Source organism: Drosophila miranda, chromosome 2 (assembly GCF_003369915.1).
Source record: "Drosophila miranda strain MSH22 chromosome 2, D.miranda_PacBio2.1, whole genome shotgun sequence".
In the NCBI taxonomy this organism is placed as follows: domain Eukaryota; kingdom Metazoa; phylum Arthropoda; class Insecta; order Diptera; family Drosophilidae; genus Drosophila; species Drosophila miranda.
In genome coordinates, this window is record NC_046675.1 from 20,288,489 (window position 1) to 20,307,899 (window position 19,411).

Consider the following 19,411-nt stretch of genomic DNA (forward strand, 5'->3'; position numbering starts at 1 on the left):
GTACTGATTGCAGTTTAAACGGACTGTTCCTCTGAATTTTTTCATTCAACAATATTTATGGAATTGAACGCATTGCAGTCACGCATTAGGACGGCATTTATATATGCTACGCAGAGGTTTAATTAGACCACCTTTATGCCATTTATACTGTTGTGTCTGCATTAGTTTGCGCATTTGTTCCGGAAATGACCGTATCTACAGCGTTCAGGCCTCCCTGGTTCTCCAGTAATTTGCCCTATTCAATCAATAGAAAATCCAGGCTCTAAAAAAGTACCAGAAAACTGGCTTTATGTCTGTCTTCGCACAATATGTCTCCTCTCGTTCTCAATTTCTTACCGTTTATAGTCTGTTATATTCAATTCCTTTCCAGATGAATTATAAGTTTTCGTAGTTTATTTTAATTTATTCCCTTCGTAATTTGAGCTGGGACTCTGGTAGAGTCTTGACACCTTACCGATCTAGGCTAAACTGCATAGACCAACCTGTTGGAAGCTGCCGAGCTTTTTCGGTAACCACATTTACAATTAAAATTGGCTCCGTTATTAAGGTTACAATTTGGCGTTTATTGTTCGATATTGTTTGTGTGTTTTTGTTAGAGGCCGTAGCCGTGGACTTCGATTTTAGGAGCTAGGCGTTTTGGGCGACGAAGATGACTGCTGACCGACTGCCTCGAAGAGGAACAACCGACTAGACAGATGGAAGGGTCGAAGCAGTGGCTTATAAGAAGTAAGAACTTTACATAGTTGTGTGCGTGTATGCACTGAGAGCGTAAAAAGGATGAGCGCGATAACAGAAAACTTAAGAGAGACGAGACTATTAACTATTAGCTATTAACGGCTGCTGCTCCGAACACAACCTTTAATGCACCATCTTAGAATATGTAAATGGGTAAGGTTCGTGCGCAAGCTCCTTCTAGGGATTGTGGACTGACAAACTTTTGGGTCAGATTAACTTTGTGGTTCCTTCTAAACAAACTCGAACTTTTCGGCTAATCCACTTACCCTTATGTAGGTCAAACTACGCTCATCATGAATCTTTAAGCGTTATATGTCATAATAATGTCGAGCCACACCCCTCTCCGCCCCCGCAAAGGACGCAAATCTGTGGCATCCACAATTTTAAAGATACGAGAAAAGCAAAAACGCAGAATCGTAGAGAATGACCATATCTTTTAGAGTGCAGAATCTAAATTGGATTGTATTATTATTATAGCCAGCATCAAGAAAACAGTTTCATTTTTTCTCGCCCTGTTTTTCTCTAACACACACGTAGCATAGCCGGCTTTGCTTAGAGTAAAACATTAGCGCCTAGATCTCAGAGACTATAAAAGCTAGAGCAACCAAATTTGGTATCCACACTCCTTATATATCAGACCGAGACGAATTTGTTTCTAAATTTCGCAACACCCCCTTCCGCCCCCGCAAAGGACGACAATCTGGGGATATTCACAAATCTCAGAGACTATTAACGCTAGAGTAACCAGATTTGGTATCCGCACTCCTGTTAGATCTCACTATAAAACGTATATCTCAAAAATTTCGCGCCACCCCCTCCCACCTCCACAAAGGACGAAAATCTGTTGCATCCACAATATTAAGGATACAAGAAAACTAAAAACGCAGAATCATAGATAATGACCATATCTATCAGATTGCTAAATCAGATCGGATAATTTTTATAGCCAAAAGCAGACTGATTTTCTGTCTCGCTCGCACGCAGTCTTTGTCGTGTTGTTTAATTTTAGCGGCGTCTGCCGGAGGAGAGCCATACTGACTTAGTATCGGGTATAAATGTTGAGTTGCGGTGTCCGCAGCAACTCACAACGTTCGTTTTTTGTATGATTTTGTATTCAAAACTAAATAGTATAAACCATTAAAAAGAAAGAGTGGAGCTCTGAGAATCCCAAATCGTCTTTTTTATCCGTCAAATCTAGAAATCAAGACAGAGATAGCATGAGGTTCAACAATAGTTTGCCACCTACTCAATTCTATAAGTCGAAGAGCTGTAGCCAAAAAGATTTTCACGTCAAATCTCTGCTCACCAATCCGATGGTTAGCTGGGATTGGCATAGTATTTTTTTAGCTAACAATTCCTGCTTTTCCCATAAGGTTTTTATATCTCTTCCCAACAACCTGATAGTCAGCTCGACTAAAGTTTGGTGGAATACGACCATTATTGAGAAGGAATAAGAAAAGTAATTTGCAAATTTAAAAAGTATATTGAAATAATACTAAATTTCAAGAATTTCCTATGTATTCAATAAACACATATATTATTCTTCACATATCTTTTCAGGAGCCAGTCTTTTAAAGAGGACGATGGAACTTGGAAAGGAAATGATGATGGAAAAGTTGTAAACAATCAACCTCAAAGAGTTATGGATGACAGAAATGGAATGATGGCACAAGCAGGATATATTGGCAGGTAAAGTGCAGAAATGTATTTTTAACTTCAACGTTTTTTCTGTTCCTCCCTCTGAGGTGCAGAGGTAATAAATAAACAGAATTTTTTGCATAATCCGTAGAGGTAGTGTTGATACACAGGTAGCAATTACAGGAATAAATATAGTCGTATAGTAAAACTGAGATTACAAGGTAGAGAAAATTAAGTCAAATGAAGATGATCAGGTGGCACACGTCATGGGACAACTCAAAGGGGCGTGTAAAGCTAACATGGAGTGCAGCAAATCATTCAAAGGGCATAAGCCGGTATAATGGTGCAAGTCACCAGGACCAGACGGCAGCCCAGATCGGGCCCTTCACCTGGCCATAGGTCTGCACTTGACGACCATTGCGCAGGCCTATACCAAATGCGTCACAGATGGCAGGTGTTTCTGGAAAATGGAAAAATAAAAGCTGGTGCTGATCCCAAAACCTGGGAAAGACACGGATGATCCATCGGCATATAGGCCTATCTGCCTCCTGAACGGTGCAGCCAAGATACTGGAAGGCATCATCAGTGCAAGGAACCAATTGAGGCTGCTGCGGTCTCTCCGACAGCCAGTGTGGATTTTGGACAAGGTGCACGATGGCTCGGAGTTGCCAAAAAATACGGCCTGGCGTCAACCCTGGACGTGGAAATGCTTTTAGCTCGGCATCCTGAAACAGGATTCTGTCCTCCCAGAGCAGATTCGAAATCCCAGGATACCTGCAGACAATGGTTAGCGACTACCTGGACAACAGAGGTCTGATGTATAGCACTGATGAGGGTCCTAGTTCATACTCCATCACGGGAGGGGTCCCACAAGTATCCGTACTGGGCCCTCTATTGTGGAATACCATGTATGATGGAATCCTTCGCCTCAACTTCCAGCAAGGAGTCGAGATCATGGAATTCGATGATGATGTCGCAGTGACGGAGGCAGTATGAACGAGGCCATCAAAATTATAAGCGACTGCTCTAGTCTAGCACAAGACGGAAGCGGTTCTCACAAGTAGCAGAAAACAGGTGGAGACGGCGAGGATAACCGTAAGAGGAGCTTCAATTACATGAAAAAGAACGACAAGGTACCTGGGAGTTATGCTGGACACCTAGCTCTCATTTAGAGAGAACCTGGATCAGACACACAGAAAGGCTCACGTAGTAGTTATGGCGGTTTCGCAAACGGCCCAGAGGCCAAAAGTCGACGAGCAGGAGACTTATATTCAACGTGGCTAAGTCATTCATCCTATACGTAGGTCAGGCTACGAGGACCAAAAGTTCACTGAGGGCATTGAGTCGGACTTCAGAGTCGGTTCCCTGTGGGACAGTTCAGCGTACGTACAGTCTACACAGAGGCCACAATGGTAATAAGCGGCATACCCGTCGAACTTCCAGCGAACCAAGTGGAAGTTATTCCACCGAATAATCCCCAACATTGCAGCATGGATGAACCGGCAGCATGAAGAACTTAAGTTCGCACTGACGCAAGTTTTCAGTGGCAACGGTTGGTTTAAGGAGTACATCGCTTTGGCCACATGGAAGAAGAGCTGTGCACCTGCTGCGAGACACCGGAAAACGCTGAGCAAGTCCTGACAACATTCGTCAGATTCGCAGAAGCCCTCAGGCGAACAGAAGGCATCCTAGGGGTGCCCATTACGGTGAAAGGTTTGGTATCAAGGATGCTGGAAAACCAAACAAATTGCACAACGATATGCAGCCTTGCTTCGGAACTGACGCGGCTAGAACGCAAACGAAACGAGCGGCCGTAACAGGCTAGCCAACCTTGTGAAGCAATGCTTCACGCAAGTCCCACAAGCCTGTTCCATATATATGTATATATGTGCAATATATTTTAATTGTATTTCTTGGTGAAATTTATTCAAGCTCCTCCTCTTATATATAGAGTTAAGTGAAACATCGTTCGCTGCTTCGTCTTCAGGTCGGACGCAGTTCTAACTTAGACTAACTTAACGTTGTCGCATTCAAGCTTTTTCGAATTGCGCTTAGTTTCGAACATTGTTCTCTTTGAACGCAGTGTATTTTAGCATTTTATTGTCGCCAAATTGAACTTTAGAATTTAAGCCCAGTCAACGATATTTGTTCTTTAAGTTAATTAAACCTTAGACAAACATGGCTCAAGATACTGGTGAAGAGAAGGCAACCGTGACCGGGAGGTGTCCATCCATGCGCCTGGTAAGTTGTATGGCCAAGATCTTGTTAAAGACAAAAACGTTGAATTTGGATGGTTCCTCTCGTAGCCAAGACAGGACCACAGTTAAATCCGACCAACAAATGATTGGGCAGTCGAAGGTATCCATTTTCCTGATTTCGCGAAGCAAATTGGCCAATAAGAACGATGCGCATAGTTCAAGCTTAGGCACAGTGTTGCAGAGTGTCTTGCCAGTGTAGGTCCGATCAAACCCATGGGATCCTAGCACCGTGCAATGGTTGACAGCACCGAACGCTTAGTGGGCTTGCCAACTCCTATTTAAGGAGGAAATGTAAACAAAAAGTTGTCATTATGGGGCTGCCAAATGAGCCCAAGCGCTTTGGTTACATCTCTGCCATCATCCAGCTTTAGAAAACTTTCCCTTTCGGCTTCTGGGACTTTACGAAGCACATCAGGGGAATTGAAACCCCATTTCCGCAATTGGAAGTTCCCTCGAGCAAGAAGATCCGTGGTTTGACGCATAATATTTAGCCCTTCCTCGACCGAATTGCCTCCAGATATCATGTCGTCTACGTAGAAGTCCTGTAGAATGGTTTCCGACGCCAATGGATACGAAGACGACTCATCCATGGCTAGCTGATGCATAGCTCGAAAGGCTAAAAACGATGTAGACTTAGTCCCATAGGTGACTGTGTTTAATTTGGAGGTCTGTATGTCGTCGTCAAGAGAGTCCCTCCACAATATGCATTGGAGCATGGTGTCAGGCATTGAGACACGCACATAGCCATACATTTTACCGATTTCACCTGTAAGAGCAATGGAAAATGTAAGAAAACGGATGAGTGTGTGAAATAGCTTGGCTTGAATGGTGCGACCAGACGTAAGCGAGACCAGACATAGGAGTCTCGTAAGGACTTTAAACTTCGCTTCATATGCAAGCGAACAGAGTATTCCCCTGAGGGTAAGCGAGTGTGATGGTTGACGAAGTGTTCCTCGCAGTGAAGTTCCTCCTAGCCCTAGCGATTGGCTCAAAGATGTGCTCCACTTCCCAAAATTGACGAGCCAAGTCATCGAGCCGCGTGCTGTGATTGATGCCATCCGAAGATTGGGTTGCGATAAACGACGAGGAGTTGGTGGCCGAGAGCCCGCCACCAGATAGAATCCATCCGAGATGTGTCTTCTCCGCTGAACTTGGGCAGCTGCAGCTGTGGCAAGCGCGATCGATTGGCCATGTACATAATGGATTGGGATTGACTTGGGTTCATTTAAAAAGTGAAATAATGCGTGGGCGGCGAACGATTGCCCAACCCACGGTGTATGGTCCTCAATGATAGGATGGACGAGTCAAATTTTCCTGGTATTTCACTGGACATAGATTCAAAATCCACTTCCTGGTGGCTGCGTTCGCACTATCCCTTTCACTAGGTGGAGCATCGCCAACTGTCACTGCATCGCTATCATTGCCCATAGCCAATGATCCACTCCTTCTATTATTTTTCCTTTTGCCCATGGTTTTGGCTATATATTGTTGACGTAGAGTGTATGAGTCGATCACAGTTGAATAAAAATGATGCAACGCGAGAGTTCCGACGAGTTTACAAAACGTTTTTCGTTCACTTTTACAGAACTTTTTATTAGTGTATGTCCAAAATGCATGCGCCGGCAAAGCAACGAAGCGACGACCGAAAAAGAACCAACAGTTATGCACAAGTGAACGACCGAGATGTTTTGCACTGTTTCGAGTTCGAATTCGAGAGAGAGATATGTATGTGCAGCCGGTCTCGAGAGCTGTCTGAAGCAAACGACGAAAGAGGAGGCGAAGGAAACTAACGGACCACGCTTAGAACTCTATGTAGCCGGTCTTGACAGTTCGCTGCGCAGGCAGAAGTAGACGGCGAAAGTGAAGCGAAAACGAATAGCGGGTCACCATGGTCGGCCACAACGATCTATGGTTCGCTACTTTTCAGCAAATGTCACGTTAAACCTTCGAATTTGATTTAACGAACTGTACGAGCACCATTAACACAGGACCCCAAAATGTTGGAAGCTGCCGAGCTTTTTCGGCAACTCAGGCTCCACATTTACAAATTCAGCGACATCAGCCACAGCGACTTCAGCAGCAGCGACATCAGCAACAGCGGTATCAGCAGCAGTGACTTCAGCAGCAGCAGTAACAACAACAGCAGAGGCAGAACTCATCTGCTAAGCCTCATATTTCAAATTATTTTTAAGCCTTATTAAGTAAAAAATTAAAGTAAGATGTTATCGGAAAAAATATTAAAGTTATTAGAGGCTCAAGCCGCAATAGCAAGGAAGATTAGGAAGATTGAAGCTGGTCATTTGACTAGCGATGTAATCCAAAGGTTAGGAGATCTTATGAACAAAGTTACAAGCAATAATTCTGCACTGGTAGTATATGGAGTAGAAAGACAGCAGTACGAAAAATGATAAAAATTATAGAGGGCATACATAAAAAGTATGTAGAGTCGAAAAATAATGAAACCCTAACGAAAGGGAAGGTATAACCAGTGGAGACTGGAACTTTAAAGGAAAACATGGAGCCCAAAATTGACAATAGCATAGAAAAAGTATCTGAGGGAATCGACAGAATAGTGGAAAACCTGAAGACGTATTTGGAGCAAACCATGCAGAGGTTTGATCAGCCTAAACTGGGAGAGTGTAGAAAGGAAATAGGAAAAATTGAGCTCTTCAGTGAAAATCTGAGCTCAAAAATTGAGGAGTTTTATCATAGCTATGAGACAAACGACAGCTTCGACGACCAAATCGGCGAGTTGGAATTTGATATTCAAAGCATGTTAAGCAACCTAGAAGTTAGGATGCAAACCGTAGCTGAGGAAAACAGCGTGGATAGTAAAGGGGCAACGATCAAAAATAAGATATTGATTTACCTGATCTTTTGAAAATAGAAAGACCCACCTTCTCGGGCCAAGAAAAAGGGTGGGACGGTTTTCCACGAATATTTTGTGAATTAATTCATAACAGAGATGGTCTGAGTACATATCTAAAATTCAATTATTTGAACATCGCGATAAAGGGTGAGCCACGGAGTATGGTAACTCACCTTTTAACTCGGCCGCTGGAGAATGCTAGGGTATTTCTAACCAAGCGGTATAAAACTAAACGAAACATTTTTTTCGGATCAGTTAAATCGTTTACTAGATTTTTTTTTTTTTTTTTTCATGTGGAAAATTTGTATTTTATTGTAAACAAGTTTACTGCTACCTTTCGTGGCAGTTCCAGTAAACACTAATGCTAGAATTCAATATAGTAAGTCAAATCAAGAACTTTAACAATTTTTTTTTTTAGCAATAATACATTGTTGTGTGCGAACTGTGCGAACCGATGATAAAATGCTAGTACCTCATCACAGTTTTCAAGCAGAAAGCTACGAGCCAATTTCATTCTTTTATATACATACGCAATATAAGTAAAATACCAAAAATTGTTTGGAAGCCATTAACAGTACCAATAATTAACCATACAGAAGAAAAGGATAAGTTAAGAAACGAATTGAAATTGTTAAAAGAAGGTCATCATGATTTAAAAGGACTTAAGTTCCATCATGTATCCGGACATGCGTCCTTGATTATCGGAATCATATCAATAAAAATATTAATAATAATAATATTAAGACTGCAAACGATAGCACTTCCCTACCCTAATAGGGATAGCAACCTAATTTACTGTAAGTGATTATCTGTACTTGTAATTTATTTTATTTGTTTTTAAACAGACTTGAGCATATCTTGATATTTGTCCTAATGAGGAGACCAGACGTAGGAACTATGCTCTAAGATAGACCGGACAAGTGGAAAATAAAGTAGTTTAGTGGTATAATGATTTGGATCTTTTCGAACTAGTAGTGTTCGGTGGTTCCACGAAGTTGCCTTTAATGGCCGATATTTGACCACAAGAAGCAGTTGTTTTTAAAAAAATCCGTTTTATTCTATATAAAAATGTAATTACATAACCGTAGCACACAAAGCTACGACGGCATAGTTTGTAACATAGTTTGTAACCGAATCGTCAACAACATGAGACGTCTGTTTTATAACGCTCCACCGTGTAATATAAATAAAGTGAAAATAACCGCACACTAATTCGCGAAAAACGCTCGTGTGCTCGTGTTTTCCATGAAAATTACCAATTCGTGCTACAGATACTTATACAAATCGATCAAATATTAAATCTTGGACAACCAAATTCCAACGTGTAAGAGCACAAGCTCTGTAAGCAATACAGAAAATATGAGCCAAAATCGCTCTCGGCAGTAACAATGCTCTCGCTGACAACTGTGACAACATCGGCAACAACAACAACAGCAGTTTCTCAGCGCTCGGTAATGTCAACTAATTGCGACAAGCTCCCCCTTTCAAAACGCTAACGGAACGATAATATAGTCTGGGCTCGATCGCTATGTGCAAATAAAAAGAAAATTGAAATAATATTCCCCAACCAATGTTCAAGGTAGAACCTACTCCTGATAGTAAGACTATAGGTAAAAAAAAAGTTCACCCAATCTACAGGCTCCAATATCTACTGCACCGTAGCATCACCATTGAGGAACCAGACAAACGAAATGGACCCTCCAATAAACAAATTGTCAGGAATATGGACACACAAAAACTTATTTCACCCTACGCGCAGTCCGAGCAGCCTGCGCGGATATACATCCTTGACTGAACATCGTTGATTATACATCCTACACCCTACAGCCTTGTTCCATAAATAAGGAGGACCCATCTGGCAAAAAATGTATCTCCAGTGGGGAAAAAAAAATCCTGCCAACTATAAATGTTGCCCTTTCTATAAAGAACTAAAAAATGCATAACCCAACAAAAAACTTCAGCTCGAAACCCAGTCATGCCACAAAACTTGCCGTATATACCATAAACTACGACCCCAGGAGTTTCTTTTGCTAAGGCGTTAAGTTACATACATAATGCAGCATCAGAAAAATCCATCCCAATTGCCTAGTGGAATTGAATCAATGCTGGTAACTATAGCAAATACAATGGTAGCAATACAACAAACGATGAAGGAAACTATGCGCCTCAATTTTGCTCCCAATCAAACAGAAATCTGCTTAAATGCTCAAGAGAAACTCTAAATATATCCTTCTAGAATGCAAATGGCATTTCACAGCGGAAATGGGAGCTCTTGCAGTTCCTCGATCAAAATGACATTGACGCCATGCTCATTTGCGAAACTCACCTAACAAACAAAAACTATTTTCATCTCCATGGGTACAACTTCTATGCGACAAATCATCCCGATGGTTAGGCTTATGGAAGTACTGGAATTCTTATCAAGCTAAAACTAACAGCAGTATACTGCCCACCGCGCTTTTCTGAAACAGAATTTGTAAAATCCTCCGACCATGCCAAGCACAGTGTTGAAAGGATTCTCTGTGTACTCCCCTGGAACTCGATAGTTCAACAACAATGTTGTTGTTATTTAGTATGGATGAGTTACCTATTTGCTGAGGTACCCATTGCTCAGAGTCTCTAAGACGTATTGCTGTCATATCCGCACAATTAACAGAAAACCGAAGCCTGCCAGATTAATTTTTTTATTATTCACAATACAAAGCACAGTTTTGTCTTTGTTATTGTCGTCAACTGTTTTTATTTTATGAAGAGTGACAGTGGGAATCGGAGAATCGCATCTGTCAAAAGTTACCACCATTCCACGTACATGGATGTAGATGGGCGAGGTGTGTAATTTTAGTTTGCAACGTAATCAGAATTAATTTATAGCTGCACTTGTTAATTGGTCACAGTTGCGAATCTTTTTTGATTGTATTTTCATTGTGATCTTTTGATTTGTTGAATTAATGCCGTTGCCTCAAAAAATAAAAGCTTAAAGATAATCTATCATTCATCTATCAAATTTAATGCTGAGAAATTTGTATCTGTACATGTCAGCTACATATACATATGCTAAAAAGATCCAATGTGCAGAACTCGACATACATAAACACTGTTTTTTTCACTAAATAGCTTTATAATGAACAGAATTTCAATGTAATAAGGAATAATTCATAATTCCCGTATTAACTTTTTACCTTCTTTTTAGAATTACAAATGATGCGAGGGAGGATGAAATGGAAGAAAATATGGGACAGGTTAATACAATGATTGGAAACCTTCGTAACATGGCTCTTGATATGGGTTCTGAGCTAGAAAATCAAAATAACCAAGTTGACAGAATTAATCGCAAGGTAAAAATCATTTAAATAAACATAATAATTTTTTTTTATTAATACATACATATATATTTATGGCCGTATGATATTAGACTTTACTAGCTGACTAACTCCAGTTGTGTTAGGCACAGGATGGTGGCAAAGATTATAATCTGATAATTATCAATTTTAACCATTTTCAGAAACCATTTTGCTAAACCATTAGCTGTGCGAGTTATAAAACATAATTTTATTACAAATAGTGGCTCAGCACCGCGACTTATAGCACAAAGCAACAAAATTTAACTTTTTCTTTATGATTCAAACCAAACTTACTTTTTCTGATAGAATTGAGGCTTTATATTTTTTTAATGAAGTATACTTTTTTTCATGGTGTTTTTTTTTGATTGCTTAAAAACTAATTTTTTTTATGTTTTCTTCAGAGGTTGTGCTTCTTTTTGCACATATTTAAAGTATCTTACATCTGGTTTGTTAATCTTTTTAATTCTGAAAAGCTTACAAATTTAGCTAAAAATCCGACCCAAACACTTTATAACTTAATCTTACCGTCTGAAAAATATTAAGCCTTTAAATTCAAAACTGATCACTTTCTGCCGTTCCGGCTTAACTTGTTTCGTGTCAAGTCGTTGAGTGGCGCCTGTATTTCTGATGCATGAGGTATGTAGCGGCGGTAATAGTTAACTATACGAAGAAAACGACCTAATTCGTAAAACGTTTGTGGCTGAGTGTACTCAGTAATTGACTTCACTCGATCCTCTGGAGGCTTAATTCCGTTGCCGTTGGCTGTGTAACTCAGGAATGTCACTTGGGGTTGTGCGAAAAAACACTTCTTCTCGTTAATGCAAAGTTTATGCGCTTTAAAGATTTGCAACACATTATCTACGTGCTATCTGTGATCCTCCATTGAGTTGGACATTATGAGAATGTCATCAATGTAGCAAAACACGTATTCCACCGCTTGGAAAATCTGATCCAGGAAACGCTTGAATAAATTGCTTGAATAATTGAAGAGTGAAGAAAGTTAAATTATATTATTCATTGAAGTAGATTTGATCTGAATATCACATAATTTCGGCAAAGGCTACGGAAAGATTCACGGTAGTTAGTAAGACAGAGTTAAAAAAGAGTTCTGTAGCTGCAACTATTGAGCTAGACTAAAAGTGATGAAATAGACCTGCGATCGAGAATCGAGCAGGGCATGGCAAGCAATTTTCCAAAGCTATTCCTAACGCCGATTACTGCAGGGGCCAGCAACACGATGTCCCGTCTGTGCCACAGAGCCAAGATCGACGTTCAACACCAGAGGGTATCACATGCCATCATGGAGTGGCGGCAGAATGGATTCAGGAGCATTGGACGGATACTGGAAATGAACTAGAGTGTGATGTTTTCCAACATATATTCGATAGGATCGAGAACGACTTGCACCTTGATAATGGCCTGCTTCTTAGTTTCCTGAAGCCGAAGTCGAGGAGAAAGATTGCTGAATTTCGAACACCCATACATCGAATGTTCTGGATTTCCACAGAATGCACAAAAATTGGGGTAGTAGCTAGTTGCGATTAGGCAGTGTTTCCGATCACTATGGGTGTACATATCCTTAGCGTACTCTTGGGTCTCCAACCTTGGAATCTCTGCTTCAGAAATGTGTTGAATTGATGGCTTATTCTTGGCATGTGTGGCACTGTACACTCTCTGCAACAGGCTGTATATCATACTGCAGACAGCAGTCTGCTCCTTTGGCCTTATACTTTTTAAAGCCAACAGATTAGCAATTGAGGTATCTGCCAAGGACCGGAGTTGGGACACAGATATTCCTCGTTACTTACCATACCCACAATTTTAGTGACATGTGCCTGAAACATTAAACGCTTGTTATTGAAGGAATCCTTGTCAATTATGGAGTAAAATATGCTTCAAAACGTGGAATACTCCGCGTAGCCCTCACTGAATTCTGAAAGTCCGACAGGAGAGGCCAACTCTGAACTATGACCGTAGTTTGCGTCTGCACTGTTGAGCAAGGGAGCATTTTGGACTACCGCTTGTTAAATTCCAACATGACCACGTACTCATCAAACTCGTCTGTTAAGGGACTCATCTCATCTTAGCGTTCAACTCCTCCTCACTGAGCTCACCAATCTTCCCCTCGCCGGTGGCCTTTCCAATTCTTCGTGCTGCCTCTAGCGTGGATGCACCTTGCGCTTATAATATTCAACGTCTGAATCGAGGGACAAGGAAGAGGGGGTGCCATTAGATGCCATTGAGTGTGCTCAATAGAAGTACTGGTTTTAAAAACGTAGAGTTTAATAGACAGTGAATAACTTCGAACAGTTTGCAATTAACTACACAATCGATCGCAGCGACAGGGGATTTGCCGTTTACTAGAACAGCAGCGAGAATACACAATGGAATACACAATGAGAGCACCGCAAGTCGAAACGAAACAACAGCAAGCGAATTACGCGAATTAGCCAACGAAAAATTTATTGCTATAATTGTGTATGTTTTTTATCACGGGGTCACCAAATGTTGAGCTACTGAACTTTTACAGCAACTTTTAAATTTTATCGCGAGCTATTTCAAATAAGTACACATTTTGTTGGATTATATTATGTATATGGCTTTGCTTTATTTTAGATACGAGAATTATAACAGTCGGACCCGAATTGGCCCGTTTTTAAGCGATAACGACGACTTCAATTTAGATTAAAATAGTTTTAATTATGTCGCAGAATTTTCTTGAGACGGCGATCGATTTTGAAGTGATTTCTGCTGTGCAGACACATAACCCTCGCAGCTCTCGTCGGAAGACGAAATGAAATTGTTTTCTTGATTCTGGCTATAATAATTATACGATCTAGTTCAGATTTTGCATTCTAGAATATATAGTCATCCTTTACTATGCGGCGTTTTCGGTTTTCTCGTATCTTTGAAATTGTGGATGTTACATTTTTTTTGCCCTTTGTGGGAGCGGAAGTTGGGCGGGGCAAAATTTTGAAATATACTTGTAGCAGTGACATATACGCTGCTCTAGCTTTTGTAGTCTTTGAGCACTAGACGCTGATAGGGACGGACAGACGGATAGACAGGCAGGGCTCAATCAACTCGGCTATTGAAGCTGATCAAGAATATATATACTTTATGAGGTCGCAAACGATTCCTTCTGGACGTTGCACACATCCATTTTCATCACAAACCTCATACACCCCAATACTCATTTTGAGTATCGGGTATAAAAACCTCTGCTGTGAGCAACGAAATTTGTATCCAGACTTCTGTAATATATCACTGTCACTTTCTGTGGCATCCACAATTTTAGAGAATGTCAATATCTTCTAGACTGCAGAATCTGAACCGGATCGTATCATTATTTTAGCCATAATGAAGGAAACAATTTAATTTTCTCTCGCTCTGTCTCTCTCTAACACACACGTTTCTGGAGGAGGGATAGGAGGGAAGGAGGGATATGCGGCACTCGTTCCCAGGCTCTTCCCTTCTAATAGTTGCAGTTCTTTTGATAAAATTACTCCGGTTGAAAATCGTCTAACATCAAGAATATATAATTTTTAGCGCGTCGAAGATAACTATCATACTGTTTTACTCTTAACTGTTACAGAATCTATTGGCCTTTACTTTATACAATTTTTTAATTTCATGTATCTTTACATTTTACTTCCAGGGGGAATCTAATGAAGCCAGAATAGCTGTAGCTAACCAAAGAGCCCATCAGCTTCTAAAATAAAGAGATTCTAAGACGACGTGTACATACATCCATAGCCTCTTCAATACATGTTCATTTTTATCTTAATTTTCGGTTACCTACTCAGTGCTCCAATAGTGGTAATCTAATTGTCACGAGACTTAATATTGGCCTAATACGAATATATTTGAAAAAAGGTAGAGTTAATTATATAATAATTAAATTCATATTTTGTGCTATGTTTTTAATACATAAGAAAGAATATCTGTAAATATTATATCCGAAACATCCGAAAATGCTTAACCAACTTTAACCAAAATCTGTAATTTTTTCGTTATGAAAATATGTTTTATTTTCCATTTTTAACTTAATTTAAAATAATATTTTAATAATTCAAAATATAACAAGTCGATTATCTATAGCGTTGGATACATTTGAAAAAACAAAAACCAGATCAACAACCCTGAAAATCTGGCAAATACCTTATTCGTACATAATGTTCGTACCTTAAAATTTTGCGAAAACGTGAAGATCTATACAATTATCAATAAAATAAAGCAATTATTAAAAGAGATTTTAGTAACATTTTTTGCTCACTTTAAAATGTTATTAAGATCTTTTATATAAATGTGCCATTATTTATATTTTATGACTATTAATGTATTTAAAATTGTATATGAAATAAATTATTGTTCTAAGATGCGAAACTCAATTAATAAATGATTTTATCCTGAATATTTATTTATATTAAAAAATAAGTTTTCATAAAGGGAGAATGGTGCGGTAAGTGATCTACCTTTTTGGTGAATAAATAAAAACACAAACAGCTAGAAACCATACGAAAACAATAAAGAGCATAAGGAGAATATGTACATATCTGTACATACACTAATAAAAAGTGCCGCAAAAGTGAACGAAAAACGTTTTGTAAGCTCGTCTGAACGCTCGCGTTGCATCATTTTTATTCAACTGTGATCGACTCCTACCCTCCGCGTCAACAATATATAGTTCAAACCATGGGCAAAAGGAAAAATAATAGAAGGAGTGGATCGTTGGCTATGGGCAATGAGATTGATACTTTGACAGTTGGCGAACGCAACCACTACCCAATTCCCTGCATCGCGGGTTTCCTTTATGAGGCTGAAGGCTAGAGCCATTTTCGACAGGCTAGAGTCCATACGCCAAATGGATGAATATGATTTGCGAGGATTGTTGGAATAATTGACGGAGCTGAAATCCAATTTTATTGTGGCACACATCAGTTTGCAGGAAGTGGATTTTGAATCTATGTCTAGTGAAATACCAGGAAAATTTGACTCGTCCATCCTATCATTGAGGACCATTCTACAGCGTGAGTTGGGCAATCGTTCGCCGCCCACGCATTGTTCCACGTTTCAAATGAACCCAAGTGAATCCCAATCCATTATGTACATGGCCAATCGATCGCGCTTGCCACAGCTGCAGCTGCCCAAGTTAAGCGGAGAAGACACATCTCGAATGGATTCTATCTGGTGGCGGGCACTCGGCCCCCAACTCCTCGTCGTTTATCGCAACCCAATCTTCGGATGACATCAATCACAGCACGCGGCTCGATGACTTGGTTCGTCAATTTTGGGAAGTGGAGCACATCTTTGAGCCAATCGCTAGGGCTAGGAGGAACTTCACTGCGAGGAACACTTCGTCAACCATCACACTCACTTACCCTTAGGGGAATACTCTGTTCGCTTGCATATGAAGCGAAGTTTAGAGTCCTTGGGAGACTCCTATATGCTGGCAAAGCGGTGCTTGGAAAACTTGGCGCGCAAGTTCGTGCGTAATCCAGCTCTTTATGCAAAATATTCGGCATTTCGAAAGAAGTACCTGTCCCTCGATCATAAGTCTCTGGTGCCCAACGATGATATACCCAATGCAAATATTTCTTGCCACATCACTGCGTCATCAAAGAGGACAGCTCCACACAAACGCTGTGTTCTTGTTCGACAACACTGCAGCTACAACATCTATTCTTTTAATAAATTATCTGCTTTTGGCAGGTCCCACCATTCAAGCCAAGCTATTTCACACACTCATCCGTTTTCTTACATTTTCCATTGCTCTTACAGGTGAAATCGGTAAAATGTATGGGTATGTGCGTGTCTCAATGCCTGACACCATGCTCCAATGCATATTGTGGAGGGACTCTCTTGACGACGACATACAGACCTTCAAATTAAACACAGTCACCTATGGGACTACATCGTCTACATCGTTTTTAGCCATTCGAGCTATGCATCAGCTAGCCATGGATGAGTCGTCTTCGTATCCATTGGCGTCGGAAACCATTCTACAGGACTTCTACGTAGACGACATGATATCTGGGGGCAATTCGGTCGAGGAAGGGCTAGATATTATGCGTCAAACCACGGATCTTCTTGCTCGAGGGAACTTCCAATTGCGGAAATGGGGTTTCAATTCCCCTGATGTGCTTCGTAAAGTCCCAGAAGCCGAAAGGGAAAGTTTTCTAAAGCTGTAACCAAAGCGCTTGGGATCATTTGAGAGCCCCATAAGGACAACTTTTTGTTTACATTTGCTCCTCAAATCGGTGTTGGCAAGCACACTAAGCGTTCGGCGTTGTCAACCATTGCACGGTGCTATGATCCCATGGGTTCGATCGGACCTACACTGACAAGAGCGAAAAATTCATGCAGCGCATGGGGAGGGACAGGCTGCATTGGAATGAAAGTCTTCCTCAGCCTTTGGAATCGGCCTTGACTGAGTTTTGCAAGGATTTCGCTACTGTGGGTCACGCTACATTTCCTCGCTACGTACTTCAACCTAAGACCAGGTTTGAATTTCCCAGCTTCTGTGATGCCAGCCTGCAGGCCTATGGGGCTTGTATCTATGCTCGTTCCTTTACTCTGCTTTGTCCGAAGGCTAGGGGATAGAGCCCAACTGAAAACACTCACGGTGCCTAAGCTTGAACTATGCGCAGCGTTCTTATTGGCCAATTTGCTTCGCGAAATCAGGAAAATAAATACCCTCGACTGCTCAATCATTTGTTGGTCGTATTCAACTGTGATCCTGTCTTGGCTACGAGAAGAACCATTTAAATTCAACGTTTTTGTCTCTAACAAGATCTCGGCCATACATAAACTTACCACGGGCAGGGATTGGCGCTATGTGACAACTGAAATGAACCCAGCTGACATGCTGTCAAAGGGAGCCTTGCCTCAGGAGCTCTTTCATTCTACTATGTGAATAAATGGACCTGCCTTCTTGCAAGGAGAAAAAGGTTGCTGGCCTGAACGGCGCTCGCTAGAAGTTAATCTTCCAGAAATTCGACATAGGATATTGTTTTCCTCTGAGCGTGTCGACATCTCGCTTTCGTTTAAGCACATCAACTCATTTGGAGTTATGATGCGCATCTTTGGTTACGTTCAGAAGTTCATAAGTAGGACGAAGTCACCGGATCTCTCATCTGAGGATCTTCGCAAAGGATCGCACTTGCTATGTCGCATCGTTCAACGGGCCCACCTATATCCTGAGTACCTTGCTCTGCGAAAAGGGAGCTGCGTAGAGGCTTCCAGCACAATCATCTCGCTCTCGCGGTTCATAGATGACTTTGGTCTAATTTGTGTTGGTGGCCGTCTTCGGCACTCAGCTCTCGGCTTTGATGGACGCCACCCAATCATTTTACCCAAGAATCATCCATTGACGCTCGCCATCATTACGCACTTTCATCGAAATCATCACCATGCTGGTCCGCAGTCGCTACTTGGAGCGATTCGATTACAGTTTTGGCCCATCGGCGGCATGAAAACTGTGGCTGGCGCCTTGCGAAAATGCGTCATCTGCTGCCGGTTCAAACCTCGTCTTGTGAAACACATCATGGCTGACCTACCGAAGGATCGAGTACAGGATCTGGATCTTACATCTGCGTGTTAATCTGTTTTGCAACAAAGGCCGTCTTGTTGAAATTGGTAAAGGACCTAACCACTGCGGCTTTTTTGAGCTTCTTTTGGAAGCGTTGGAGTGCCAAACGTGCCAAATGGCGCACACTTCAACCCTCGAAGTGGCCCTTAGCGCGGTTGATCGAGGTTATCGCTGGAGCTGTGGGAGTTGCCATCGTGCAGACCCCCTCTGGAACCAATCGTCGAGCCGTCAACAAGCTGTGCGTCCTTCCAGTTGAGAATCCTGTTAAAAGCCCTGGTCTTTCAACGGGGGGAGTATGTTCGGAACAGCAGCCGTTAAAGGCTCTTAAGTCACGTCTCTCTTAAGTTTTCTGTTATCGCGATCATCCTATCTACGCTCTCAGTGCATACACGCACACACCTATGTAACGTTCTTACTTCTTATAAGCCACTGCTTCGACCCTTCCATCTGTCTAGTCGGTTGTTCCTCTTCGAGGCAGTCGGTCAGCAGTCCTCTTCGTCGCCCAAAACGCCTAACACCTAAAATCGAAGCCCACGGCCACGGCCTCTAACAACAACACACAAACAATATCGAACAATAAACGCCAAATTGTAACCTTAACAACGGAGCAATTTATTAATTTGTAAATTTGTTAAAGCTCGGCAGCTTCCAACACATTTTTTATACGCAAATTTATTTTTTCAAAGTTCCCTAGTTTTCTCCCTAATTTTAATAGGTTTTAGAGATAAGCTACCAATCACCCATTTTTGCATACGATCAATGTCTTTTTTTACACGGTTTTTTCAGGAACCACTTTACCATGTAAAAACAGAATTAGGTGTAACGGATATACACCCAATCTGATCATGTCAATTTGGGATGTGAATGTTGTTGACAGTAAATTTTATTCGTTATATTTGTATATACTGTAAGGAAGCGATTTCCCTACCTATCGCACCGCTCAGCAGCCCGTTTACACGACTAGAGACTCGCTTACCCC

General features: G+C 41.2%; 1 protein-coding gene across 5 annotated transcripts in view; it reads left to right on the plus strand.

Moving 5' to 3' along the window:
* Positions 1 to 15,257, plus strand: part of LOC108156849 (synaptosomal-associated protein 25) — a 62,004-nt gene extending 46,747 nt beyond the window's left edge. For 3 of the 5 annotated variants that reach the window (XM_017288573.2, XM_017288572.2, XM_017288574.2), the window contains exons 6-8: positions 2,296 to 2,424; positions 10,691 to 10,835; positions 14,500 to 15,257. In XM_017288573.2, the coding sequence (XP_017144062.1) occupies positions 2,296 to 2,424; positions 10,691 to 10,835; positions 14,500 to 14,562 (337 nt within the window). In that variant the 3' untranslated portion in view covers positions 14,563 to 15,257. Of the gene's footprint in view, positions 1 to 2,295; positions 2,425 to 10,690; positions 10,836 to 14,499 lie in introns of those variants that run through there. The other 2 variants (XR_001775134.2, XM_017288575.2) reach the window with 2 other exon arrangements.
* The last annotated feature ends 4,154 nt before the right edge of the window (positions 15,258 to 19,411 follow it).